This window comes from Pseudorca crassidens, chromosome 15 (genome assembly GCF_039906515.1).
Source record: "Pseudorca crassidens isolate mPseCra1 chromosome 15, mPseCra1.hap1, whole genome shotgun sequence".
Lineage (NCBI taxonomy): Eukaryota > Metazoa > Chordata > Mammalia > Artiodactyla > Delphinidae > Pseudorca > Pseudorca crassidens.
In genome coordinates, this window is record NC_090310.1 from 22,758,974 (window position 1) to 22,786,689 (window position 27,716).

General features: G+C 41.9%; 2 protein-coding genes across 2 annotated transcripts in view; one reads left to right on the plus strand and one right to left on the minus strand.

Moving 5' to 3' along the window:
- GPRC5B (G protein-coupled receptor class C group 5 member B) overlaps nt 1-8,091 on the plus strand; it is a 38,073-nt gene extending 29,982 nt beyond the window's left edge. Inside the window, exon 4 of the mRNA XM_067706502.1 lies at nt 6,354-8,091. Within this exon, the coding sequence (XP_067562603.1) occupies nt 6,354-6,377 (24 nt within the window). The 3' untranslated portion in view covers nt 6,378-8,091. The remainder of the gene's footprint in view (nt 1-6,353) is intronic.
- IQCK (IQ motif containing K) overlaps nt 1-27,716 on the minus strand; it is a 125,704-nt gene that overhangs the window by 7,718 nt on the left and 90,270 nt on the right. The window contains exon 8 of the mRNA XM_067706500.1: nt 24,531-24,642. Coding sequence (XP_067562601.1) covers nt 24,531-24,642 — 112 coding nt within the window. The remainder of the gene's footprint in view (nt 1-24,530; nt 24,643-27,716) is intronic.

The following is a 27,716-nucleotide window of genomic DNA, read 5'->3' on the forward strand; positions in this document are numbered from 1 at the left end:
ATCCTGCTGTCTGTGAGTTTGACCTCAACAAAAAATTAAATTAAGTTAAATAAATAAAATAAAATAGGAAAATGGGGAGGAAGAGAATAGGCATCAAAATCTGAGGACGTTTTCATTCAGATCCAGGGCAGAGTCTAAGGTGCCTGACAGTCCCTGAGGGCTCCACACTTGAAACAGATTAGTAACCGTATCACACTATTAAGTAGAAAATTTGCATTTACTGAATGCTAGACATTATGTTCAGGGCTTTACACAAATTTATCATCTTGTTTAATCACCCCAGCCACTCTGGGAGGTAGATGCTATCATTATTCCCATTTACCAATGAGAAAATTAAGGCTCAGAGACACTAAGCAACTTGCCCAAGGTCACAGAGCTAAATAAATGGCCCTGCCAGAACTCTAAGCCTGGTCTGAGTCCAAAATCCATGGTCTTAACCATCATGTCATACTAATGCAGAGTATGAATTGGGGTCCCTTATCACCACCCAGAATAATCCAACAGAGCTTAAAGTCAGGTTGTATACTTTCCAATTAGGAGGTAGGGGAGTGTACAATATATATTACCAAGGTTTTTTTTTTTTTTTTTCTGTTTTTACTGGACTGAATTTTTAAAATAAGATTATTTTTCAATTATAAAATCTGTTCATAGTCATTATAGAAAATCTGAAGAATATAGAAAAAAAATATGAAAAAAACCCTCCACGTCCCCACTGGAAGAATATGTCATGGAAGATTTTCTTTCTAAAAAGAAAGAAATGTTGACGTGTAGAGGGTAATGTCAATAGTCTGGTATGTTTACCCCCCTTTCTTAACTGTGCCAGATGTTGGGCTGTGTTATTTTGAGGAAAGTTGAGCCAACTTGGAAGCCACAAGGCACTGGGGCAGATGTGACAGTCTTGAACGTGCAGTAATTACTGTTGTTGACTTCTAAACAATGTAAACTCAGGGCGAAGTCTCCTGGAAGGCAGCATTTTAAATGGAAACATTTGGTGCTGGAAGTGACAACAATAGTTATATTAAAACAGAATCTCAACATCAAGTTTTGACCCTGGAAAGGATCTTGATTTCTGGAAAGAGAGACATTTAATAAAAGCCATGTTTTTCACAGATGAGGGAAACTGAGGCTCCAACAGGGGAAGAAATGGGGCCATTGGAGCACAGCTTAGTTGCTCAGGGCACACCTTCTGGAGCCAGGCGACTTGGCTTTTACCATCATTTACCAACTGGGTGACCTGAGCAAGTCTCTTAACCTCTTTGAAGCCTCAGCTCCCTCACCCATAAAATGGGGACAGTAAGACCTTCCTCTCAGGAGACTGCGAGTGTGAAATGAGATGGTACCCATTGCCTGGCACATGGTAGATGCTCAATAAAATTATTTCTTAATTATATAGGCAATGCAGTGGCTGTAGAAAAGCTGGAAAATATGCTTTTTTAAAACAAATTTTCTTTAAATTATGTAAGTGAGCTTACGTCATACTCATGTGTTTATACATCTATTAGTATTTTCTTTTTACATCTGAATTTACAAGGGTAGCTCCATTTCGCGTTAGCATCAAGATTGGAGATTTAGCACAGCAGCTTAAATAGCCACCATCTAGTAGGCTGTCCTCTAAATTCTGCGTCTTCAAAAGCCTAGGGAGTCAGGGGTGTGAATGAACACAGAAGAACCCTGTCAGCCGTGTCTTATGACTTTTTTATTTATCTCCGCATTCTCAGCTGCTGCTGCCAAGACTGAACCTTTAGAAATATCCCAGGCATTTTGAATGAACTCGGGTTATAAACAGTTCTCATCCAGTTCAGACTGGCAGAAGCCCTGTATATTGAATGCTGCCTTTAAGTGAAATGGAAACAGATCCTCCAGTTTATTTTTATATAGCTCCTCTGTGAGTGTAACAAGCTAATAATTAATTGAGAAACTATTTCAATCTGTAACTAGGGACTGGGGCAGTATTCACTCATTATCTTGGTAGTTGGTCCAGAACGCGAGGCAGACAGGGGTCCAGTCAAGAAACCCCGATGACGAAGCCAACTTTATCAAACCTTAAAAGAAGGAGATGGGAAGTAACATTCCAAGAGTTTCAACTACAGAGTTCTTTCTAATAGGAAGCCCACTGGTGTACTGAAAAGAAAATTTGAATTTTTCAAGCCCTGACATTGGTGAGAAACTTACTGACCCCCAAACAAAACTACTTTTTAGAAAGGATCACTCATATCATCTAGTCATTTTTACCCTCTAAATGTCTCCTAAACCCATCCACTTCTGTCCAGTTCCACTGCTACCAGGTCATCCGATCCATCTCCCACCTGCAGCCATGCTCATCTTTCTATAAAGCCCATCTGATGATGCCACTGCCCTGCTAAAGCCCTTTAAAGGCTCCCTGCTGCCCTCAGGATCAAGCCCAAAGTCCCCCGAGGCCACTGCTCCCTCCCAGCTCCCCGGTGCCTCACACCCTGCTCTCATCGCTCAGGCCTTCTTTCAGTCCCCCTTCCAGGCTCAGGGTCTTTGCCTCCATCCTTCCCTCATCCAAAAGCCCTCCCTGCCATTCACATCTAGTTAATTTCTAGGGGAACCTATTCAAACCCCCTGCTGAAGTCTCTCGAGGCAGCCTGAACTTCTTCAGAGCACTCGTCACAGTCTGTAATCGTGGATTCACGTGATTATTGGAATAGTGTCTGGCTTCCCCACTAGGCTTGAGTTTCGAGTAGAACAACATGTTGGCTTATGTTCTCCACTGAACCTCCAGCATCTGGCAGGTCCAGTCCTGCGCCCACAGCAGGCGCTCGATCAATCTTGGCTGAACCAACGAATGAAACCCTACTCTAGCTTCCTTTGGAAGCCCCCAGGCCTTTCTCTCTCAGACTCCAGACTGTCAAAAGGACACACATCTTTTCCAGCAATATAAAGGATTCTCCAAGTCAGTGGGGATGCCCAGACTTTAGTATCGGAGAGGCAAGTATTTGCATCCAGTCTCTAGCACTTACTACCAGCATGCCCTTGGCCTAGTCGCTAACCCTCTCAAAGCTTGTTTCCTCACCTATAAAACTGGGCTCCTTGCGGATCTTATTGCACAGGGCAATCTTGATATTTAAATACATTAACTGAGATCACATACACAAATCCGCCAGAAGAGCGCCTGGCACACAGCAGATGCAACAGGTGCTTAATAAATGGCGGTCCTCGTCAGGGTTCAAACCGCTGTTTGCCTCGTTTCCTAGGCAAAATATAACAAAATATAACTTGGGGTCTGACGCCTTCCTTCTTGCCTTCCTTTGCCAGCACCTATTGTGTTTGTTGACTCAAAGACCGAAAATGACGAACGTGCCAGACACAGCCATGCTCTCTTGGAGATAATATATGTTTGAATTGAAAGATAAGTGTTTTCAATATGCAAACAATATCTTCAAGAGTTACATGAATTGGGTTAAACCCTCTCACAGCCATTGCTGGGAAACGATCCTAAGACACTGATCTTAGATACAAACAAATATTTAGGAATATGGACATTTATTTGGTGCATGATATCGAAACACTTCTCTTTGGCTGATGTGAGAAAACATTTAATGTCTACTCATTCTGACCGCAATTCCCAGGCTGATAGGAAAGACATGAACGTCACCTCACCATTTCCTCACAGGTAGACCGCTCCATTTCCGCTGCCTGTTGCAACTTTAATATAGCTAGCAACAATAACAACAACAATGATGAAAATAATAATAATCATTATAAGTACTATTTATTGAGTTCTTACAATATGTCAGGTGTTGTACAAGGTCATATATCCCTACGTTGTCTTTAACCTTCAAAACGAGTCTCTGAAGGTATTATTATCTCCAATTTTCAGATGAGAACACTGAGGCTCTGAAAGGTAAGTGACTTTTCTAAGATGCAGATGTGGGATTTGACACCTCATTTGCCTGTCCCTATTCTACTGCTCCTCAGGAAATCATCTCAAAGTTTGAATTAAAAGAGTGACGTTTTCAATATGTAAAAATATCTTCAATAGCTGCACAAATGAAATTAAATTCTCTTAGGAATGAAGGCAGCCATGGCAGCAATATTTATAATGGTGAAACTTAGAAAGAAGTTACCAATAAGAAAAAAATTATGTAGCTCATCATGTAAAATAAGTTTATAATATACGGGGATATGTTTACCATGTAAAGCTAGGTGAAAAAAGCAAGGATACATGAAAATAACTGCTATGAAGTATGATCTCTCCAGTGTAAACTTAAAGATAGAGATCCATTTTCAGAAAGATTGACATGAAAGATGACAACTGGAAGTTCAAGGGACCCAGGATAGCCAAAACAGTCTTGAAAAAAGAGAACAAAGTTGGAGGACTCACACTTTCCCATTTAAAAACTTACTAAAAGCAACGGTAATTGAGACTGGGTGGTACTGGCATAAGGTTAAGTATATAAATCAATGGAATAGACCTGAAAATCCAGAAGTGAACACTTACTTATTAAATTTATGTATTTATTTATTACATTTATGGTCAACTGATTTTCACCAAGGGTGCCAAGACCATTCAATGGGGGAAAGAATAGTTTCTTCAACGTATGCTGCAGGACAACTGGATATCCACAGGCAAAAGAATAAAGGTGGACCCTTAACTTACACCACATACACAGAGTAACTCAGAATGGGTCAAGGACCTAAATAAAATCCCTAACACCATAAAGCTCTTGAAAAAAAGTGAGTGGAAAAAAGTGGTTTAGACATGGTCCATGGTCCAATAGATTAGACAGTGATTTCTTAGATATGACACCAAAAGCACAAGGAACAAATGAAAAAATAAAGTGGACATCAACAAAATTTAAAACTTTCATGCTTCAAAATACACCACTTTCAAGAAAGTTAACAGACAACCCATGCAACTGCAAAACATATCTCTGATTAGAGACTTGTGTCTAAAATACATTTTAAAAAATCCTTACTACTCAATAAAAGACAGACAATCCAATTTAAAAAGGCAGAGGAGGGCTTCCCTGGTGGTGCAGTGGTTGAGAGTCCGCCTGCCGATGCAAGGGACACGGGTTCGTGCCCCGGTCCAGGAAGATCCCACATGCCGCGGAGCGGCTGGGCCCGTGAGCCATGGCCGCTGAGCCTGCGCGTCCAGAGCCTGTGCTCCGCAACAGGAGAGGCCACAGCAGTGAGAGGCCCACGTACCGCAAAAAAAAAAAAAAAAAAAGGCAGAGGATCTGAGTAGACATTTCTCCAAAGAAGCTATACAAACGGCCAATAAGCACCTGATAAGATACTCAACATCATTAGGCATTAGGGAAACATAAATCAAACCACACTGAGATACCACTTAACATCCACAAAGATGGCTATAGTCCAACAGACAGATAGTAAGTGCTGGTGAGGACGTGTAAGAACTGGAACCCTCATCCACTGCTGGTGGGAATGTAAAATGGCGCAACCACTCTGAAAACAGTGTGGCAGTTCCTCAACCCACTGAACCTACAGTTACCATATAACCCAGGAATTCCGCTCCTTACTGTATATACCCAAGAGAAATGAAAACATGTGTCCACACAAAATATTGCACATGAATGTTCATAGTGGCATTATTCATAATAGCCAAAATGTGAAAACTCAGATGTCCATCAACCGATGAATAGATGCATAGATGTGATACATCCATACAATGGAATATTATCTGGCCATGAGTTGTATCCCCCTCAAATCCATATGTTGAAGCCTTAAATCCGCACATGTGACTGTACTGGAGATGGGACCTTTAAGGAGGTGATTAAAGTTAAATGAGGTCATAAGAGTAGAGCCCTGATCTGATAGAACGGGTACCCTTATAAGAAGAGGAGGAGATACAAGAACACTCCCTCCACTATGTGGGGACACAGCTAGAAGGCAGCTTCTGCAAACCAGGAGGAGAGCTCTCACCAGACCCAACCATGCTGGCACCTTGATCTTGGAAATCCAGACTCCAGACTGTGGGGAAAAAAATGTCTGTTGTTTAAGTCACCCAGTCTACGGTATTTTGTTATGGCAGCCGAGTAATACAAGTCATAAAAAGAAATGATGTATTAATATGTGCTGCAACATGGATGAAGCTTGAAAACACTGTGCAAAGTGAAGATGCCAGTCACAAAGGCAAATCTATAGAGATTGAAAGTCCATTAGTGGTTGTCTGGGAATGGAAAGAATGGGAGTCTTGCGGGCTTATAGCTAACGGGAGTAGGGTTTCTTCTGGGGGTGATGAAGATGTGCTAAAATTGATTGTAGTAATGGTGGCAAATTCTTGGACTATACTAAAAGTCACTAAATTGTATGATATATGAATTATATCTAAATAAAGATTTTTTTGTTTTTTTTTTTTGCAGTACGCGGGCCTCTCACTGTTGTAGTCTCTCCCGTTGCGGAGCACAGGCTCCGGACACGCAGACCCAGCGGCCATGGCCCACGGGCCCAGCCGCTCTGCAGCATGTGGGATCCTCCCGGACCGGGGCACGAACCCACGTCCCCTGCATCGGCAGGCGTACTCTCAACCACGACGCCACCAGGGAAGCCCAAAATAAAGTTATTTTTAAAAAAGAAAGATGACATTTTTATAGCAGTTATCTCTGGATGGTGAGACTTAGAATTATCTACTTTTTTGTTCAATTTTCCACAAAGGGCAAGTATTACTTTTCTAATCAGTTAAGAAGAAAGTTATTTTTAAAAATTCTGTTAAAACAAGTGCCAGCAGTATTCTCCTTTTCTACAAAGCTGATAAAGCTCACATCTCCTCAAGAGTCGAATACACACTAATGACAACTCCTCCGGGCCGGGCTTCTCAGTGTTTCATGTTCTCTCATGTACATTATCTCATGTGAGATTCACAACCTCTTTGCGCTGTAAACAAGGCAAATACCTGTTTTCTTCCTGAATGTATTTATATCCTGCTTCCTCCCTAAAAGGATTTCAGATAATTTACAAAAAATATATAGTTAATAAAAATAGAAAAAAGAAAACCAAGTCTGAAGAGAAATGGAGAATTTAGATATGCTAACCAAGAAGAGTCAGTAAGTTGCTATAAATGAGGTTTAAATTGAACTCTGAGCTTCCTGGCAGACTAGGCAAAAAGGAGAAGTTAGGGAAGAAGCAAACCATTTCCCCAAGGGGAGCTACATTTTTTCTTGGCACCGTTTGCTGGAAACATTTCTCATATGGGGATTTATTTTTGTAAAAAGATCTAATGGACCATGATCCAGGAATTCTATTCCTAGGTGTACACTCAAGAGATACTCTTAGATATCCACCAGGAATGCTCATAGCAGTTTTATTCATAATAACTAAAAACTGTAAACAACTCAAATATCCATCAAGAGTAGAGTGATAAACAACTGTAGTATATTCATACAAAGGAATACTATACCACCAGTGGAAAAGAACAAATTACTGATACAACCAAGATGGCTGAATCACATAACATGTGGAGTGAGCAAGCCAGATATAAAAGACTTCTATTTAAATGATGATCAAAAAACAGGTAAAACTAGTCGAGGATGATAGAAACCAAAACAGTGATTACCTGGGGGGCAGGGGGTGAGAGGTCAGGAAGATGAGGTAGGCGGGGTGGACTGATTGGGATGGGGCATGGCGGAGCCTTCAGGAATAATGGAATCTTGACCTATCTTGACCTAAAGCTGGTTGGTACATGGGGAAGATGTCTATTCAGATCCTCTGTCCATTTTTAAATGTTTGGGGGTTTTTTTGATGTCGAGTTGTATGAGTTCTTTGTATACTTTGGATATTAACCCCTTATCAGATATATCATTTGCAAATATCTTCTCCAATTCAGTAGGCGGCCTTTTCGTTTTGTTGATAGTTTTCTTCTCTGTGCAAAAGCTTTTTAGTTTGATGTGGTCCCATTTGTTTATTTTTGCTTTTATTTCCCTTGCCTGAAGAGACATATCCAAAAAAAATCGCTAAGACTGATGTCAAAGAACGTACTGCCTATGTTTTCTTCTAGGAGTTTTATGGTTCCAGGTCTTACATTTAAAAGAATAAAACTGGACTACTTTCTCACACCATATAGAAAAGTAAATTCAAAATGGATTAAAGACTTAAATGTAAGAACTGAGATTTTTTCATTTTTAAAAATGCATGTGGCAACCCACTAATTGTTTTCACCATCCACAGTGGGAAAAACACTGCTCTAACATGATTCATAAATTGTACGATTTACAATAGTAATTGATCATTATTGAATCCCTACTGTCTGTGAGTATTGGACTAAACGTGTTACACGCACTGTCTCATATGGGTTTCTCTAGGATCCAGTGAGGGGAATACTTTTATAATTTCTATTGTACAGATGAAGAAATGGAAGGTCGGAGAGGTTAAGTAACTGTCTCAAGGTCACACAGCCAGTGAGAATTTATAGGTGAGCATTAGCTCAAGTCTATTTAACTCAAATAACCTTGCCTCTCAGTTGGGCTTTTAGGAGGGTGTTAATTTCATTTTAAAGTTAGAAGATGGAAGATCAGGAAGGTTAAGTGCTTTGCTCAAAGATACACAGCTAGGAAGCTTCCAATTAGGGTTTGAATATAAATCTTGGGACTCCAGGCCCAGTACTCTTGCTGCCGCTATTAGCGGCTCACTTGGACAGCTTCAAAGGTCACTCTGAAACCTCTTAAATGACAAGTCTTCAGATGCCACGAAAAGCAAATGAGGGCAACTCCAAGACACATGGTGAAAGTAGAACACATACAACAGACTCAGTCTCCTCTACCTCCCTCCTGCTCACGGGATAAAATAAAGCACTTTTTAAAAAGTCTTTCTATACACCAAAGTATTATCAGTGACAGCATGGTGGATACCCTTTTTTTATCTCTTGATACTTTTCTGTATTTTGCAAAATGAGAATGTATTACTTTGATAAAGGGACGGTTTTTAAGTTATTCTAAAAGGAATCAGTCTGTCCTTCTTAACATCTAGCCTCCATAGCTCTATACCTCTAAAATTTTCCATGTCCTGGACTAATGAGAGACAAATCTGAAAATTGGCAAGAGACTTTAGCTGCTCAGATCCTAAATTTAGATCCTCACGGTGAATACCATGCATCAACAGGGTTGGACTGGCACTTATAGAGAGAAGGCGGGACAATTAGATGGGTAGGACCATTGCCCTTTAAACCAGGTTAACAGGCGTAAAGGAACATGTGCTTCACGCTCTCAGCAACTTAATCAGAGGTTGGGTCCTGATGGATTTCGCATGAAACAAAACACCAACAGATTTCTCTGGAGCTTAACTCCATAAATAACATCTGTGCATTGCGGCATCGGAAGTGGGGAAGAGGAAGGACTCCCAAGCTGCCCAGTCTGCTACTTCCTTGCTGGGTGGCCCTGGGTACATTGTTCAACCTCTCTGTGCCTCAGTTTCTTCATCTATAAAATGGAGACCATACAGTACCTACTTCAAAGGGCTGCTGAGAAGACTGAGTTCCTACTAAAGATGTGCTTGGAACATTGCTTGCTTCATAGTAAGCACACAGGAATGTGAACAGTCCTTTTTATTATTTTAGAAAAGATGGATAATATATTTCCTTTTATTTATCTGGTTGGTTGCTTGGAAACAGTTCTGTTTACCTTAGATTGACCTTGTCCATAGGGTGTTTACCAAGCTGGATGATTTGGGAAGGGTATTGTGTAACACAGATTCAGTCATTTAATCAACAAATGTTTCTTGAACATCTACCACATACATGCCGGGCACTGTGCTAGGAGTTGGGATAGAGCGGTGAATGACACAGAAAGGAAAAATCATCCAAGCTGCCACAGGAAGCTTCCATATTCTAGTGCAGTCACACAAACAATAAACAAAATAAATCATTAAAATCCTGGGCAATTCAAAAGAATTAAAAACTTAAATAATTATTAATCGGTGACTAAATACAATTAAATACATCACATAGTCAAAGACAATTTGTTAAGGAACTAACATAGCAATTACAACATAACAGATCTTCTACATGTAGCCACCGGAACAAACAGAGGACACGGGGCACCCAGCCATCCTGGAGCTGGCATTGTCCCAGATTCTCTATTGCAGCCAGGGTTGAAGGGCAATCACACATTTCTCTATTTCTCCAAAGCTGCAAAGAAGAATTGGCACCGACACCAAGTTCTTAATCTGTGCCCATGCATGTTGTAACAAAAGTTTGGAAGCAGTCAGTTCTTTTTTTTTTTTTAAAAGATATTATATTCTTATTATGTAACTGCTACACTTCCACTTTTTTTTTTAATTAATTAATTAATTTATTTTTGGCGGTGTTGGGTCTTCGTTTCTGTGTGAGGGCTTTCTCTAGTTGTGGCAAGCGGGGGCCACTCTTCATTGCGGTGTGCGGGCCTCTCACTGTCGTGGCCTCTCTTGCTGCGGAGCACAGGCTCCAGACGCGCAGGCTCAGTAGCTGTGGCTCACGGGCTTAGTTGCTCCACAGCATGTGGGATCTTCCCAGACCAGGGCTCGAACCCGTGTTCCCTGCATTGGCAGGCAGATTCTTAACCACTGCACCACCAGGGAAGCCCAGTCAGTTCTTTTTGAATCACCCTGTAGATAACATGCTAGTTGGGGACAAGCAGGGCAGAGGGATGGGGGTCGGGGGGTCAGGGAGGGCACACTGAGAAGATGACATTAAGCAGAGCCTGATGGAGGTAAGGGAGCGATCCATGAGGTAATTTGGGGTCTGTGCCTTCATTGTTTTTCCTCCTAATTTTTTTTATTGTGGTAAAATACACATAATATAAAATTTACCATCTTAACCATTTTAAAGTGCACAATTCAGCGGTATTAAGTACATTCATATTGTGCAACCACCACCACCATCCATCTCTGGAACTCTTTTCATCTCGCAAAACAGAAACTCTGTACCCATTAAACAAGAACTCCCCATTCTCCCCTCCTCCCAGCCCGTGGCAACCACTATATTCTAAGTATCTCATTTAAGTGGAATCATACAGTATTTGCCTTTTTGTGACTGGCTTATTTCACTCAGCATAATGTCCTCAGGGTTCATCCACATTATGGCATGTGTCAGAACTTCCTTCTTAAGGCTGAATAATATTCTATTGTATGGACATACCACATATCTCTTATCTATTCATCCACTGATGGACACTTGGGTTACTTCTACCTTTTGGCTACCGTGAATAATGCTACCATTAACATATGTATACAAACATCTCATTGAGTCTCTGCTCTCTTTCTTGTATTTACCCCAAACTGGAATTGCTGGATCATATGGTAATTCCAATTAAAAATTTATTAAGGGGCTTCCCTGGTGGCGCAGTGGTTGAGAGTCCGCCTGCCGATGCAGGGGACACGGGTTCGTGCCCCGGTCTGGGAAGATCCCACGTGCCGGAGCGGCTGGGCCCGTGAGCCATGGCTGCTGAGCCTGCGCGTCCGGAGCCTGTGCTCCGCAACGGGAGAGGCCACAACAGTGAGAGGCCCGCGTACCGCAAAAAAAAAAAAAAAAAAAAAAAAAAAAATTTATTAAGGAACCCTTTATCTGCATCATTTTACATTCCCACTAACAATGCATAATGGGTCCAATTCTTCCACATCCTCACCAATACTTGTTATTTTCTATTTTTTGATAGTATCCATCTTTATGGATGTGAGGTAGTCTGTGCCTTCATTTTTATTTTATGTAACAGATTTATGAAAATATAACTCACATAACATACAATTCACTCATTTAAAGTACGCAATTCAATGGTTTTTAGTATATTCACAGACAGGTGCAACCGACACCACGATCAATTTTACAACATCTTCATTATCGCCCAAAGAATCCCCATACCTTTTAGCTATCACGACCATTCCCTCAGCCTCCTGGCCCTAGGCAAGCACTAATCTACTTTCTATCTCTATAGACTTTCCTATAGGGGACATTTCACATAAATGGAATCATATAATATGTGGTCTTTTGTGTCTGTCTTCTTGCACTTAGCAAGCTTTCAAGTTTTTCAGTTTTCAAGGTTCGTCCACGTTCGAGCATGTATCAGTCCTTCATTGCTTTTTATGGTGTGACCTTCGTTTCTGCATTGAACTTCTGTTGCACTTTTGAGAGCATGGATTCCAGACCTCTCCCACAGCCTACCCATTCATGGACTGGTGGAAAGGAAGGGTGTGAGAACAGCAAGGCAGTATGATGTTGTGGAAAGTTGTAAATGTCCTCAGCTCTGCTCTTTAGCAGCTGTTGACCAAAACCAAGTGACTTAACCTCTGAGACAGTTTCCTCTCCTGAAAGATAGGGGTGATAATAGTTTATGCTCATTCCATTTGTTGTGAAGATTAAAGATATAATAATATATTTAAGGTACGTGGTAGGCACTCATGAGGCTTTCATAAGGACCGTGGATCTCTGCAGACACCCAGGGGTGGCAGCTAAGGATAGAGGTAACGCTGTCCTGCAGGCTGCACACCATGGCAGGAGAGATTTCCCATCACCCTTCCTCTGTAAGCTCCATTTTCATTCAGAAAGTCACCCCTGGGTGTGACAGACCCAGGTGTGGTGATAGGAAAGCCCTCAATCTAGGAAATATGCTTCCCACTCCTCAAATATATGACCAAAGAGAAACTGCCTTTAAACATCCCTACTCTTCCCCCCAAAATTCTCCTAAAGTGCCAAATACCCAGGCTACCCTTCCCTCTTCTCCCCTCCCCAGTTACTCTCTGGCTCTCACTATCTCACCCCACTCTCTCCAGCAAAGCACAGAATGTTCCCCATCTATTGCTTTTGCCTTCGATCTTGAGACCAAACTCCCAAATCCAACAACCACCACCAAGACAAAAGCAATAGTTTTCCAAGGTTTGGATTTGCCCAACAATAGGCCTCTTTGCCCAGGAGGCAGGAGATTCTACAGCAAACACCTATCAGATTTCCTGTTTTATAGATTTCCTGGCTCACTTCTTCCACTTTTCAAAGAAGAGAGCAAGGCCCATCTAGCTGGTAAATTGCAGAGTTGGGCCAGGAACTCAGATCCCCTGAATTTTAATCCAGATGATATTGCATTAGTGAGAAGAACCCTTGCAAAGGAAGATTTTGAATCCAAAGCTATTACTGGAATCTTGCAGGTAATCCATAGTATCAGGATTTTGCTGATGTGGTTACAACAAATCCACTACTAAGAATAAACACATGTAATCCCTTTCTCTGGCCTCTGGCCTGACACATCCCTGTAAATTTCCCCCAGGGGATTCTAACCTGCATCCAGGAGTGAGAACCACTGCTGCAGGTAAATTACCTGGCGTACATTTTGTTTTTGTTTTTCTTGACAGTTTAAAAAATATTACTAAAATCAGTCACCAGTTATTGATCACTCACTTTGTGCCAAGGATCATTTAATAGGATACATGGTATTTAATATTATTTAATCCTCACAGGAGCCCTCTGGGATGGGCCCTAACTGTCCCCACATAACAGAGGAGAAAACGGCTTCAAGAGGATGAGTGCCTTGCCCTGACCACTGATGGTAGGAGGCAGGACTCGGTTCATTCAGATCCCAGAGCCCATATTCTTTTTTTTGTTTTTTTTTAATTTTATTATTTATTTATTTTATTTATTTAGGCTGAACTGGGTCTTTGTTGCTGTGCGCGGGCTTTCTCTAGTTGCAGCGAGCTGGGGCTACTCTTCGTCGCGGTGTGTGGGCTTCTCATTGCAGGGGCTTCTCCTTGCAGAGCACGGGCTCTAGGCGCGCGGGCTTCAGTAGTTGTGGCATGCAGGCTCAGTAGTTGTGGCTCGTGGGCTCTAGAGCTCAGACTCAGTAGTTGTGGCACACGGGCTTAACTGCTCCGCAGCATGTGGGATCTTCCCGGACCAGGGCTCGAACCCGTGTTCCCTGCATTGGCAGGCAGATTCTTAACCACTGCACCACCAGGGAAGCCCCCCATATTCTTAATAACAATGTATATTAGCCATATGTTGAGCATTTACATTACTAATAATAGTTATTTAGTGATCACTTTGTTTTTTCAGCCAGACACTATTCCGATTCATTTAATCCTTACAAAAACCCTATGGGGTGGTTACTAACATGAGTGTTTCCATTTTATTGCCATACAAACTGAGTCACAGAGAGATTAAGCAACCACCACAAGGTTATACAGCTGATAAATGGGAAACTTAATCCAATCCGGTGCCGTGAGCCTTCCAGACATTTGTGGATTTACCTAAATCCTACAAAAGCATTCTGCTTTCTATAATGGCAAAGAAGGATGCTAAACGGTCAGATGATGGAATGAAACTAATGGTTGGAAGCATCCATTTACATAATCTTAAATTGGGGATTTGAACTTTGGGGGCAGACCAGTTCATAAAGGAAATCGTTTTTTATTTTACTTTTCATTTCGGTAGAATAGTAGGGGATCTTCGAGCATTTCAACAGAAGGCACATCCTAGTTGTGCACTTTTGCAACTTTTAAATGAAAAGACATGTATGGGACTTCCCCGGTGGCGCAGTGGTTAAGAGTCTGCCTGCCAATGCAGGGAACACGGGTTCGAGCCCTGGTCCGGGAAGATCCCACATGCCGCATAGCACCTAAGCCCATGCGCCACAACTACCGAATCTGAGCTCTAGAGCCCGCGAGCCACAACTACTGAGCCTGCATGCCACAACTACTGAAGCCCGCGCGCCTAGAGCCCGTGCTCTGCAAGGAGAAGCCACCACAATGAGAAGCCCACACACCGCAACGAAGAGTAGCTCCAGCTCGCTGCAACTAGAGAAAGCCCACGCACAGCAACGAAGACCCAGTTCAGCCTAAATAAATAAATAAAATAAAATAAAATAAAGATATGTATGAAAGTTGATGTCATCCTAACATCCCCACCCACTGGTGAGTCTTAAAAATAGAACTGATGAAAGTAATATCAAGGCATGAAGTCACTAGATTTCTTTTAATCAAATTTTTATTTCTTCTGCAGGTTAAAATGGAGAAGGAACTAAAGTTTGGGGAGATATGAGAGAAAAAGTTAAAATGAAAATGACACCTTAGATTTCCAGATAGTATATTTCTTCTTAAAGAGGCATGGTAATATCAAAGCAATGACCTCATTTAGAATTATCCCTGAGGCATAATCATTCTCATTTTAAAAGTAGGGAAAATGAAGCACAAAGATTACATCACCCATCAAAAGTTCCGAAGTGACTTGGTGGCATTAAGTATAAACTGGTGCAATGTTTTTGGATGACAGTATGGTGATCACTTTCTAAACTTAATATATTTATATCCTTTGACCCAGCAATTCCACTTCTAGGAATTTATCCTATAGGAATACTTTCTGTAAGTAAGCAAGAATATACCTACAGAATGTCTGTGGATGCATTATTCGTAATACAAGCCAAATATCCATTCATTGGGATTTGTTTTTAAAAAGTATGATACAGATCTATCATTTTTATGGAACCACAAAAAATAATGAGATAGATCTCTGTATATGTGGCATGAAGAGATGTCAATGATATATTGCCAAGTGAAGAGAAAAGCAAGTTACAGTATACTATATATAATACGGTTCATGTTTATAAATATGTGTGTGTATATATACTTATGTATTAATAGGCAGATGAAGAAGCTCTATGAGCTGACATACTAAACAGTGGTTGTCTCTGGAAAATGTTACTGAAAATTTGCCCTTATATGATAGATTATGTTTGTTAGTCACAAAGGGTCACACTTAATGCCAGAACCCACCTCCTGAGCCGTCGGCTACAGTGTTCTCTGCACCTGGGTGCCCTCTTTTGGGGCCAAGCCCTTCACTGCTCCTCATCTGTAGATGGGCAGGGAGTTTGGAAGGAGGGAGAGAAAAACGTCCTCATCCTTATCCACTCACCCCTGGCTTCCTGCTCTGATGGAAATGCCTCCCAGAAACATGGTTATAGATCCTGCAGCCTTCGGATTGAGGACCCAGACTCTCCTACCCTCAAACCTCCCTTATTCTGGTGGCCTGTGGTCATTTCGGCTAGTGTGCAGGGCAGGAGGCATGGCCAGACGCTGCCCACTGTCCAGCCTGGGGCTCCTGGTACCCGGATGGGAAGCTTTGCAAGGGGTCAACGAGCCTTACTGGACCCACAGCTTAAGGTAACTGGACACCATGGCAGGAGATGACTAGAGGTTCCCCGGCATCAGGCAGACCTGGGTTCAAATCCCTGGTCTCTGGCCTTCCTGGCTGTGTGACCTGTGTGAGTCAAGTAACCTCCCAGCTCCAGTTTCCTCATCTGTACAATGGAGAGAATATCTTCTCTCTGGGAGAGCAGGTATGAAGGTTACATGGAAACACAGGGCCTGGCACGCGGTACATGCTCGCTAACTCACGGCTACTCCTGAGCTCCGGACAGGCTTCTCTGCTCTAAGAGCTAAGTTCCAGCAGCATCCTAAGGTCACAATCAGGTGGTATGGCCAAGATAAGGTGCTTATTTTAAGAATATCCTTAAAACCCAATCCTAATAGTTAAGATTTGTCATTACAATCTAAACTTAAAATACTAGATTTAAAATCAAGGAAAAAAAAAAATCAAGGAAAGAAATTTCTCTGGTTTCTATCCCACCTCTACCCCAGGCTTTTATCTTTTCCCTCCAGAAGCAAATGCCCTTCTAAGAAACTGATTAAGGGAAAGGAAGATTGATGTTCACTACGTTACAGTGTCTTCTTTACGAGAGAAAAATCAGCTCCAGTAATTAGTGCTTCCAAGAAACTTTTTGAAATTTGAAGGCAACAAACAATGTAATGATCCTATTTCCTTCATTGCTATGGCTTCTAGGAAGCTCAGAGCCACATTTCTATTTATTGTAGGAACATTTTTGAGGTTATTATTCACATTGCATAATGTATTAGGGAAGGGCCCAGTATTTCCTGAACAGCCGGACTGTCTTTTTCCTTATGGACACTATGAATTATGCAACAGGCCTTATTTCCCTCTTTACTTTGTCCCTAAGAAATCTCTAGCAAGTATAGGCCTTGGAGTAAGTATTTTGCTTACTGCATTCAATGGCTTTCTATTTTCTCTACTCTTAATTTTTCCTTAATCCAATTACCACATTTACCTAAAAATGTTATATTATATGTGTTTCTGTAAGCAACTACAAACTACTCTTGGACTGAGGTAGGGAACAAACAGGTGAGCAAACAAAAGTAAACAATCTATCTCCTTTGACAGGTCAGCCTCCCCCACCCTTTTCTTTAAAATATCAAGAAGTGATAAAGTCATTCAAAGAGTATTTACAGGGACTTCCCTGGTGGCGCAGCGGTTAAGAATCCTCCTGCCAATGCAGGGGACACGGGTTTGAGCCCTGGCCCAGGAAGATCCCACATGCCGCGGAGCAACTAAGCCCGTGCGCCACAACTACTGAGCCCGAGCTCTAGAGCCCGCGAGCCAAAACTACTAAGCCCACCTGCCACAACTACTGAAGCCCGCGCGCCTAGAACCCGTGCTCCACAACGAGAGACGCCACCGCAATGAGAAGCCCGCGCACCGCAATGAAGAGTAGCCCCCACTCCCTGCAACTAGAGAAAGCCCGCGCACAGCAACAAAGACCCAACGCAGCCAAAAATAAATAAATATATTAAAAAAAAAGAGTATTTACACAAATATACAATATACACACACATTTAAAAATTGCAATCTGATGTTGTGTATATATATATATATATATGTAATCTGATGTAGTATATATAATAAATGTAATCTGATGTTATGGGAACAGTTTCTATGTTTTCTTTCTCCTTACTCACACTAGATTTCCAAATAAAATATGAATAGTCAGTTACAAAGCACATTTGAAAACAATTACCAGTTATATGAAGCTAAAAATATGCTATTAATCAAGAAGGGATTTTTGACCACATCTCAAAAATGACTCTGGCATCTTCTTTTGGATTATATTAGCTGTAATTCTTGTCACACATGTTTTTAAAAATAATTCCTGCAACTGTCCCAATGGATAGAGACTTCAGGATAACTTCACACTGTTTCTGTCCTAGAGGAAAGTCCTGTTCAGGACGGCCTCTGGCTCAGTGTAACATGAGACAGGCTATAAATGACCATGGTCCTACCCTGACAGCTGATGCTTCTCTCCCTCAGACCTCCTGTCTGCACCAAGGTTGCTCCAAGGAATGAACTTGGCAAAATTCATTCATACTATAAATACCAGAGCACGATATGGATAAAATGGCATTGACTAAACAATTATATTATGTTTGTTTGCTGGATTTGTACATGGATGAGTTTGCAGTTTTCTTACATGAAGGTGAAACCCATTTTTATTTGCAATCACTCCATTTTTTTTCTTTATCGCAAATCTAAAGGAGAACTACATGTGTTTACTATTAATTTTCAAATTGCTTCATCAGAGCTCTTTGGGGTCTAATTACAGTGTCACCTTGGCTGGGGGGGATTGATTTTTGAAACCGCTACAGTACCCAGATTCATAAGGTTTAAAACAGGAAGTAACTCCATACATGAACTTAACAAAATGATTCAGCTTGGTGACCCCTGAAGGGGACAAAAAGTTCTACTTCACTTGATGGGCAGCACGTTGTACCCTGCTCCTGGCAATTCAGCCCTTACCCGAGGGCTTCAGCCAATGCAAACACCAACAGCACGAAACCATAGGTCATAAGAAATTGGACAAGCCGTATGTCATGTTCAGGAGGATTCCTGAGAGGTTTGGGTCTGATGGTAGAATCCAAAAGAGTGTCTTGTCTCTCTGCAACTCTCCTCCCATATGTGTCAGAACACGGGACAGAGAAAGGGCATGCCTGCGCCCCAGCCCTAGGCCCTCCTCGGCTGTGTGACCTTGGCAAGCCCTCGACCTTCCAGGGCCTAACTTATTCATCTACAAAATGAAACCCAGAGCTGCATCCACCAAATATGTACAGACTGCCTGCTCTATACCAGGCTCTGTGCTAGGTGTGGGGACATCAAGATGAATAAGACACACAGTCCCCACATGGAACCCCATGGAACTTAAGAGTCTAGTGGAGGAAATCAATACAAAATTGTTTGAAGCACAGAGATATTTTAATAACGACAATAACCAACATGTATGGGAACTATGTGCCAGGACTTATTCCAAAGACCGTCTCTTGCAATCCTTTAACAACTGTATGAGACAGGACTATTATTATTCCCATTTTGCACATGGGAATACTGAGGCTCAATGAAGTTAACTAGATCACGGTCACACAGATAAAAGTAAAAGGACTCCAAGGGCAACTCTGGTCAACTCGAAAGCCCAGTCCTTTACCAGCTGTGCTGTATTGACTTCTTTCCAAACTGACCACAGATCTGGGAATGGTGTTTAGAACTGACGTTTTTCCTGAAGACCATTTCACAGTCTCATCATAAATGGGAAATTTACCCCTGAGTTCACATTGGGGCATTTACTGAAAACCTCATCTTTTCTGGAAAGCACTGTTCCTTCTGGAACCCTCAGAAGGTGGAAAGGCAGCAAGGGACATGGGCAGCAGGTGGCCGAGGTGGGACCTCTTTCACTTTGCCCTCCACTGCTAGCTGGATCACAGAGTTAAATCCAGTCTGCGCTCCCTTCTACACAGCAAGCCAAACCAATCAGCGAACCAACGGCAAATCAACTCAAAAAAATAAGTAACAACAGAAATAAATAGGCATGCTGCACTTTTCCTGACCTTTAAACTGATTACAGCCCTGATTGTCTTCCAATTTTAAGTGAAATGAACCTGCAGCTGTACACAGACAAGCCTGCCAAACAGTTACAGCTCAAATTGCTTCTTAACAAGGGACACCAAGACCGCCAATTTGATGAGCTCCTGCTCTGTACCAGGCTCTGTCTGTATGTGGACTCATACAAGCCTCAGAACTCCATCCATTCATTTATTCCCTCGTTCATTCATTCAACCAAAATTTATTTGGTGCTCACTTTGTGCCAGCACTGCATGAGGACGAGGCCTTCATCCGCATGGAGCTTACACTTTAGTGAGGAAGGCATGTAACTGCAAAGTCAGCAAATAACGGAAGTACAATCATGCATCAGTAGGACACTCGGGCCTAGAGGACTCTACATTTTAAAGAGAACACAAACCCCTGGGGATCTAGCACATCCTTAGGGTCGCAACTCTGGCTGACCATTAGAACTGGGGAAACTTAACAGTAACATGGACGCCCAGGGCCCATCCCCATCAAGTTGGAATTTCTGGAGATGAGGCACTGGTATTTTTTTATCTTGTAATTTTGAATTTACAGAAAAGTTGCAATAGTCATCCAAAGAACTCTCAGATTCGCCATTGTTTATACTTGATCATTTTCTCTGTGTGTGTATATATATATATGTGTGCATGTTTTATAAATCATATTTTTCTGAATCATTGGGGATTAAGCTGCATATCATATCCCTTGATCCCTAAAACCTTCATCATGCATCTTAAGAATGAAGAGGTTTCTGATATAGCCCAAGAACATTGATCAAAATCAGGAAACTTAATAGTGCTACATACCACTGTCTAATATAAAGCCCATACTCAAAGTTTGTTAACTGTCTCAATAATGTCTTTTATAGCATTTTTCCCCATCCGAGATTCAATCTAAGGTCATGCACAGCATTCAGCTGTCACATCTCTTTGGTCTCCTTTAATCTTTTTGGCTTCCTTGACACTGGCATTTTTGAAGAGTCCAAATCAGTTATTTTGGAGTGTTTCCTCAATTTGGGTAGATCTGATGTTTCCTCATGATTAGATTCAAGTTGTGCATTTTTTACAGGAGTTGTGCATAAGCGTCTGTGATGTGTGTCTTCCTCAGTACATCATACCAGAAGGCATGTGATGTCAGTCTGTCCCGTTATTGGTGACATTAATCTCCAACACTTGGTTAAGGCGGCTCTGCCAGGCTTCTCTCATGCAAAGTTACTATTTTCCCCTCTGTGTTAAAGACTCTGCCTTGTGAAGAGATATTTTCAGACTATGAATATCATGTTCCTCATCAAACGTTCACTCAGTGGTTTAGCATCTATTGATGATTGTTGCCTGAGCCAATTAATTCACTAACATGGTTATAAAATGGTGACTTAAATTTCATTATACTGCTAAATGTATTAGTTGGCATTCTAATGTGGGAGAAAAGCTTCCTCTTCTCTCACATTTATTTGTTTATTTGTTTCTTTATTTGGTATCCATATGGACATTTGGATTTTTTTTTTTTTAGTCAATGAGTTCATTACAGTCACTGTTGATTTTCATGCTTAAATTCTGATGTTAATTTTGATGCTTAAATTGTCCCAGATTTGCCCAGTGAGACTCCCTTCAAGCTGGAGCCTGTATTCTTTTCCCATGTTCCCATCAATTTTTTAAGGCTTCTTTATTTTCTGGCAAAAGACATTCTAAGCTCTTCTACTTTCCTTGCCCCAGCCCTGGAATCGACCATTTCTCAAACAAAACAAAACAAAACAAAAACCCAACCTAATTCCATTTAGAATGAGGGGTACTTAGAAACCAAGATCTGGGCACTAGGAATGCTCATTGCTTCTAGGGTTTTCAGTCAATAGCATTAGTATTTTTAGAAAGCTCCTGAGGTGATTCAAATATGCAGCCAATATTGAGAACAACTGTTTATGAAGAAGGGGCCTAACCATTACTTAAGCCGATGACTACGGGTAGGAAAGGGGGAGAAGAAACTGTAGGAGCTGTGGAGTAGTGAATCAATGCAGTGTGCTTCAAACCATGGGCCAAGACACATTAGTGGGCCATGAAATAAATTTACTGAGTCATGTCCAGCATTAACAAAATTAAAAACTCAAAAGACTAGAAAATACCAAAGGGTATTACATATAAGGTAATTTTTTTATAAAACTTTTGTTTTAGCTAGGTATATATGAAACCATCTGTACATTCATATGTACTAAATTGTGACATAAAACTATTTCTTACTGGTTCACAGTCCAAAAAGATTGAGAATCTGTCCTAAAGGAGAGTGCTTGCTTTTCTCTCTTCTCTTAGACAAGAGTGGGTGCTTCCACCACCCAAGCCCTAAGACAAGGGAGGGAAGAGCCAAGAGAACAACTCAAAAAGAATGGGGGTGCTTCATTATCTGTCATCTCCTTTAAGGGCAGATTTACATTACACTTCATTCTACTGTGCCTGTTAGAGCAGATTCAGTGTGAACTGGGGAGACACGCTGGGGTGGGGCAGTGGAGAAGTCTGCGTGTCCACCGCTGGTTTCTTCTGCGTCAGGTGGACGCTGGGAGGTAACCTGAACTATCTTTCCATTGCCCCACCCGAGAGGGCTGGCCACTGGGTAAGGAGACCCCAGGAGCAAAAGGCTGGGAGTGGACTGGCAGAGGTGGGGTCCGGGTGGTGCTAGAAAAGGGAGAGGCAGAGCCAGATCCGTACAGGGGGTTCTGCCACGTGTTGTCTCCCCTGAGGAAGAGCTCATATGAAACACAGGAGTCAGTGAGCCAGCAAGGGGATGCCTGCCCACAAGACATGGGTGGCCAAGCAGTCTCAGCCAGAGAAGCGGCAGCAGCCAAGAGAGGGTCACAACAGGGAGTGCAGAGAAGATGCCCCTTGGATCTGCCTCCCTCCCACCCAAACCCACCGAAGGAGCAAGTGGCTTTGAAGAGGAACGGGTGGACGTGTGAAAGAGCAGACAATTCTTTCCCCCACTCCCAACCCCAATGAGGCAGAGCAGAGGCGGGTGAGTAAGCATTAAATTGGATCTGAGATTGAGATTTTTAAGTAGACTGGACTTTATGAAATCAGAACATACTTAAAAGACATGAAATCTAACCAATATGCCAAGCAGGAACTGGAAAGAGATTCGAGAGAACAGGGTTGAAGACAGTTTCTGGGCAAAAAAGAAAACTTTTGTTTAGACTCCACCACGCTGAGATTGCTCAATATTTTTCCTTTTCCCTTTAGGCAGGGCAACCTGGGAAGGCCCCTCAGAGGCGGTAATGTCCCCAGGCCTGGAGGGTGAGAAGAAATGGCCATACAGGAGCTGGGAAAGGATGATCTGGCAGGAAAGGAATAGAAAGTGCAGAGTCCCAGAGGTGAGGAAGGCATTGGCATATGGCAGAACAAGAGAGACTGGAGGAGCTGCAGCCTAGTGAAGGCGGACAGGGACGGGGAGGGCGGGGAGGTCAGAGCACGGATGGTGGGAGTGTGATGGCCTGTAGGCTGCCGAGGTAGCTATGATCATTTTTTCTCCATTGGTTTTCATAATTGTAAAGTACTGCACTTATTTAAAAGATTCCAACAGTGCAAGATTCCCCCTAGTCCTAATTCCTAAAGGAAACTACCATTAAAGTATTCTTCCAGGCTGTTTAGACATCTCTCTGTTTCCCTGTATATATTTTTAATATGAATGAAAATTTATGGTTCTGCAACGTTTTTCCACTTGTTAATATACCATGAATCTCATTCCATGTTGTTGGTTAAATAAGTGATGCTAAATTCATACCACACAGCCATTAAACGTCATGATGGGGCTTCCCTGGTGGCGCAGTGGTTAAGAACCCACCTGCCAATGCAGGGGACGCAGGTTCGAGCCCCGGTCCGGGAAGATCCCACATGCCGCAGAGCAACTAAGTCCGTGCACCACAACTACTGAGCCTGTGCTCTAGAGCCTGCAAGCCACAACTACTACGCCCATGTGCCACAATTACTGAAGCCCGCGCGTCTAGAGCCCATGCACCGCAATGAAGAGCAGCCCCCGCTCGCCACAATCAGAGAAAGCCCGCGCACAGCAACGAAGACCCAATGCAGCCAAAAAAAAAAAAGTCATGATGCCACTCTCTAGTGCTGACCGAATGATGTTCTGAGTATGTTTAGTGACAGGGTAGATGATATAACAGAATATACAGATGTACTTGTAACAGAATGTAAAAACCCATTTTTAATAATATATGAATATATATTTTTTTGCATCTTTTTGTACTGAAAATGTATAGCAGGATGTGCACCAAAATTTTAACAGTGGTGAGATTTCTGATTTTCACCCCCCTTTTGTTTTTTGTTTGTCTAATTTTCCTACCACGAATATGTAGTAACTTAAAGTTTAAAAATTAAGAAGGGAAGCAAATAGGACAAAATTGTGACACTTGCACATGACAGGTGATGGGTGCTTGTTCTCTTATTCTTAATACTTCAATGTGTGTATGTGTTTAATTTCTCAGAAAAGGGGAGAGGATGGCATAAAACACCGCTTGAGTTCAGACACACAATCAACAGCTTAGAAGAAAAACTACCCATCACATTGATGGGCACTGTGACTCCAAAATGATGAGTTATTCTTGTTGTCTTGCAGCTAAAAAAAGAGACCTGCAGACATGGGATGACACTGAATGTGTCCCTGAGTGAGGGGAATGGCCATGTCAATTATATTGTCATTCCAAAGCTGAATCTTAACATGCTGCCACCTCCCCTACCCCCAATGGAGTCCCGTGCAGATATAGGGACCTTATAAAACCTCAGAGGGCTTCCTTCTTGAGCCTGGGGTAAGACTCAGGCTTTTTCTGAATAAACCAAGGGCTGTGAATCAAACAACTCACCTTTCTGCTCTTGCTTGGCCCAGAAAATTTCGACTCGCTGGCGGATGTGCTTGTCCTCACGCAGTTTCTTCTGCCACTGACGCAATTCTTGAATCTCAGGATCACAGCGAACCTGGAAAATTCCCCCAAAGCTTTAGTTCTCTTTCTACATACTTTTACACATTAGCTTGTAACCCTGCAAGGAAAATCCTTTACAAACCACCTGGATGTACTTTTGATTCTAAAGGAATCATTGTTCTAAATGAATTATCTATACTCCTAAAGCTTATATATTTGAAAGTAAATGAGGTTGGATGAAGGTTTGCTACACTAATGGTAGGCTGAGAGCTTTCTAGATCTGTGCTGTCCAATAGAAATATAATGAAATCACATGTGAAATTTTAAATTTCCTTGCAGTCTCATCTTATTATTTTTTTAAATATTCATTTATTGAAGTATAATTGACATGCAATATTATGTTAGTTTCAGGTGTACAACATAGTGATTTGACATTTAAATACATTATGAAATGATCACCATAATATGCCTAGAAACCATCTGTCGCCATACAAAATTATTACAGTATTATTGACTATACTCTTTATGCTGTATAGTACATCCCCGGGACTAATTTATTTTATAACCAGAAGTTTGTACTTCTTAATCCCCATCACATATTTTGCCCATCCCCCCCCTCACCTCCCCTCTGCAAATGCCAGTTTGTTCTCTGTAGCTGTGAGTCTGTTTCTGTTTTGTTTGTTTATTTAGATTCCACATATAAGTGAAATCATACCGTATTTGTCTTTTTTGTCTGACTTATTTCACTTAGCCTAATACCCTCTAGATCCTTCCATGTTGTCACAAATGGCAAGATTTCATTCTTTTTTTTATGGCTGAGTAATATTGGCATATCTTGGAGATATTTCAGGTTCAGTTCTAAACCACTGCAATAAAGGAAATATTGAAATAAAGTGAGTGGCACAAATTTTTTGGTTTCCCAGTGCATATAAAAGCTATGTTTACACTATATTGTAGTCTATTAAGTGTGCAACAACATTGTGTCTAAAAAAACCAATGTACATCCCTTAATTAAAAAATACAAAACAAAAAAACAATTACAATAATAATGTCAAAAGATCACTGATCACAGATCACCATAACAAATAATAATGAAAAAGTTTGAAATATTGCAAGAATTACCAAAATGTGACACAGAGACAGAAGAGATATATATTCCACATCTTTATTCATTAATCTATTAATGGACACTTCAGCTGCTTCCATATCTTGGCCATTGTAAATAATGCTGCAGTGAACATAGTTCCCCAACCAGGGATGGAACCCCCAGCCCTCGGCAGTGAAAGTGTGGAGCCCTAACCACTGGACTTCCAGGGAATTCCCATATCTTTTTTTTAAAAAATATTTATTTATTTTATTTTTGGCTGTGTCAGGGCTTAGTTGCGGCCCGTGGGATCTTTCATTGCGGTGCGTGGGCTCTCTAGCTGTGGTACGCAGGCTCCAGGGCGCATGGGCTCTGTAGTTGTGGTGTGCGGGCTTAGTTGCCCCACAGCACGTGGGTTCTTAGCTTCCCTACCAGGGGTCGAAACCGCATCCCCTGCATTGGAAGGTGGATTCTTAACCACTCTACCACCAGGGAAGTCCCTCCCATATCTTTCTGAATTAATGTTTTTGTTTTCTTAGCATAAATACCCAGAAGTGGAATTGTTGGATTATATGGTAGTTCTATTGCAATCTTGTTTTAAAAAGTGAAAATAAAGTGGCAGGATTATTTTTAAGAGTATATCTTACTTAACCTAAAAGATACAAAATAATATAATTTCAACATGTAATCAATATAAAATATAATTTATGAGATATTTTACTTTCTGTTTTCTATACCAAGGCTTCAACCTCTGGTATGTATTTTATACTTACAGAGCATCTTAATCTGGACTAAACACATTTTAAGTGCTCAGAAGCCACACAGAGCTGGTGGCTATTGTACTGGACAGCAGAGTTCTGGATTAATCACAGGTAATGCACTAACCACAGTTCCATTTGATTGACTGAGTGCCTACTGCATACTGAGCTTTGCGCTAGACATTGAGAATAAAGAGATAATTAATGGTAATTGTAATAATGATGATTGTTATTATTTTTAAATTACTAATATAACATATTTATTGAACACTTATGTTCCGGGCATTGTTTAAATGTTTTACAAATTTTAACTATCAAAACCAGGCAGAAATGATTATCTCCATTTTACAGATAAGGAAACCGAGTTTAAGTGGCTTGCCGAGTCTTGGAGCTAGGAAATGGTGGATTCAAATGTAGGCAGACTGTTCCAATTTCCCTTGAGGAACTTAAGAGTCTGGTAGGAGGGGACCTTCAAGATGGCGGAGGAGTAAGCCGTGGAGATCACCTTCCTCCCCACAAATACATCAAAAATACATCTACATGTGGAACAACTCCTACAGAACACCAACTGAACGCTGGCAGAAGACCTCAGACTTCCCAAAAGGCAAGAAAATCCCCACATACCTGGGTAGGGCAAAAGAAAAAAGAAAAAACAGACAAAAGAATAGAGACGGGACCTGCACCTCTGGGAGGGAGCTGTGAAGGAGGAAAAGTTTCCACACGCTAGGAAGCCCCTTCACTGGTGGAGACAGGGGGTTGAGGGAAAGCATCGGAGCCACGGAGGAGAGCGCAGCAACAGGCGTGCAGAGGGCAAAGCAGAGAGATTCCCGCACAGAGGATCGGTGCCGACCGGCACTCACCAGCCTGAGAGGCTTGTCTGCTCCCCGGAGGGGATGGGCGGGGGCTGGGAGCTGAGGCTAGGGCTTCAGTCGGATCCCAGGGAAAGGACTGGGGTTGGTGAACACAGCCTGAAGGGGGCTAGTGCACCACAGCTAGCCGGGAGGGAGTCCAGGAAAAAGTCTGGACCTGCCTAAGAGGCAAGAGACCATTGTTTCAGGGTGCGTGATGAGAGGGGATTCCTTCCCCATGTGCCCACAGAAGGCAGAGCACTGCCTAAACGAGCTCCAGAGACAGGCACAAGCCGCGTCTATCAGCTCAGACCCCATAGATGGGCATGAAATGCTAACGCTGCTGCTGATCAGCTCAGACCCCAGAGATGGGCATGAAATGCTAACGCTGCTGCTGCTGCCACCAAGAAGCCCGTGTGCAAGCACAGGTCACTATCCA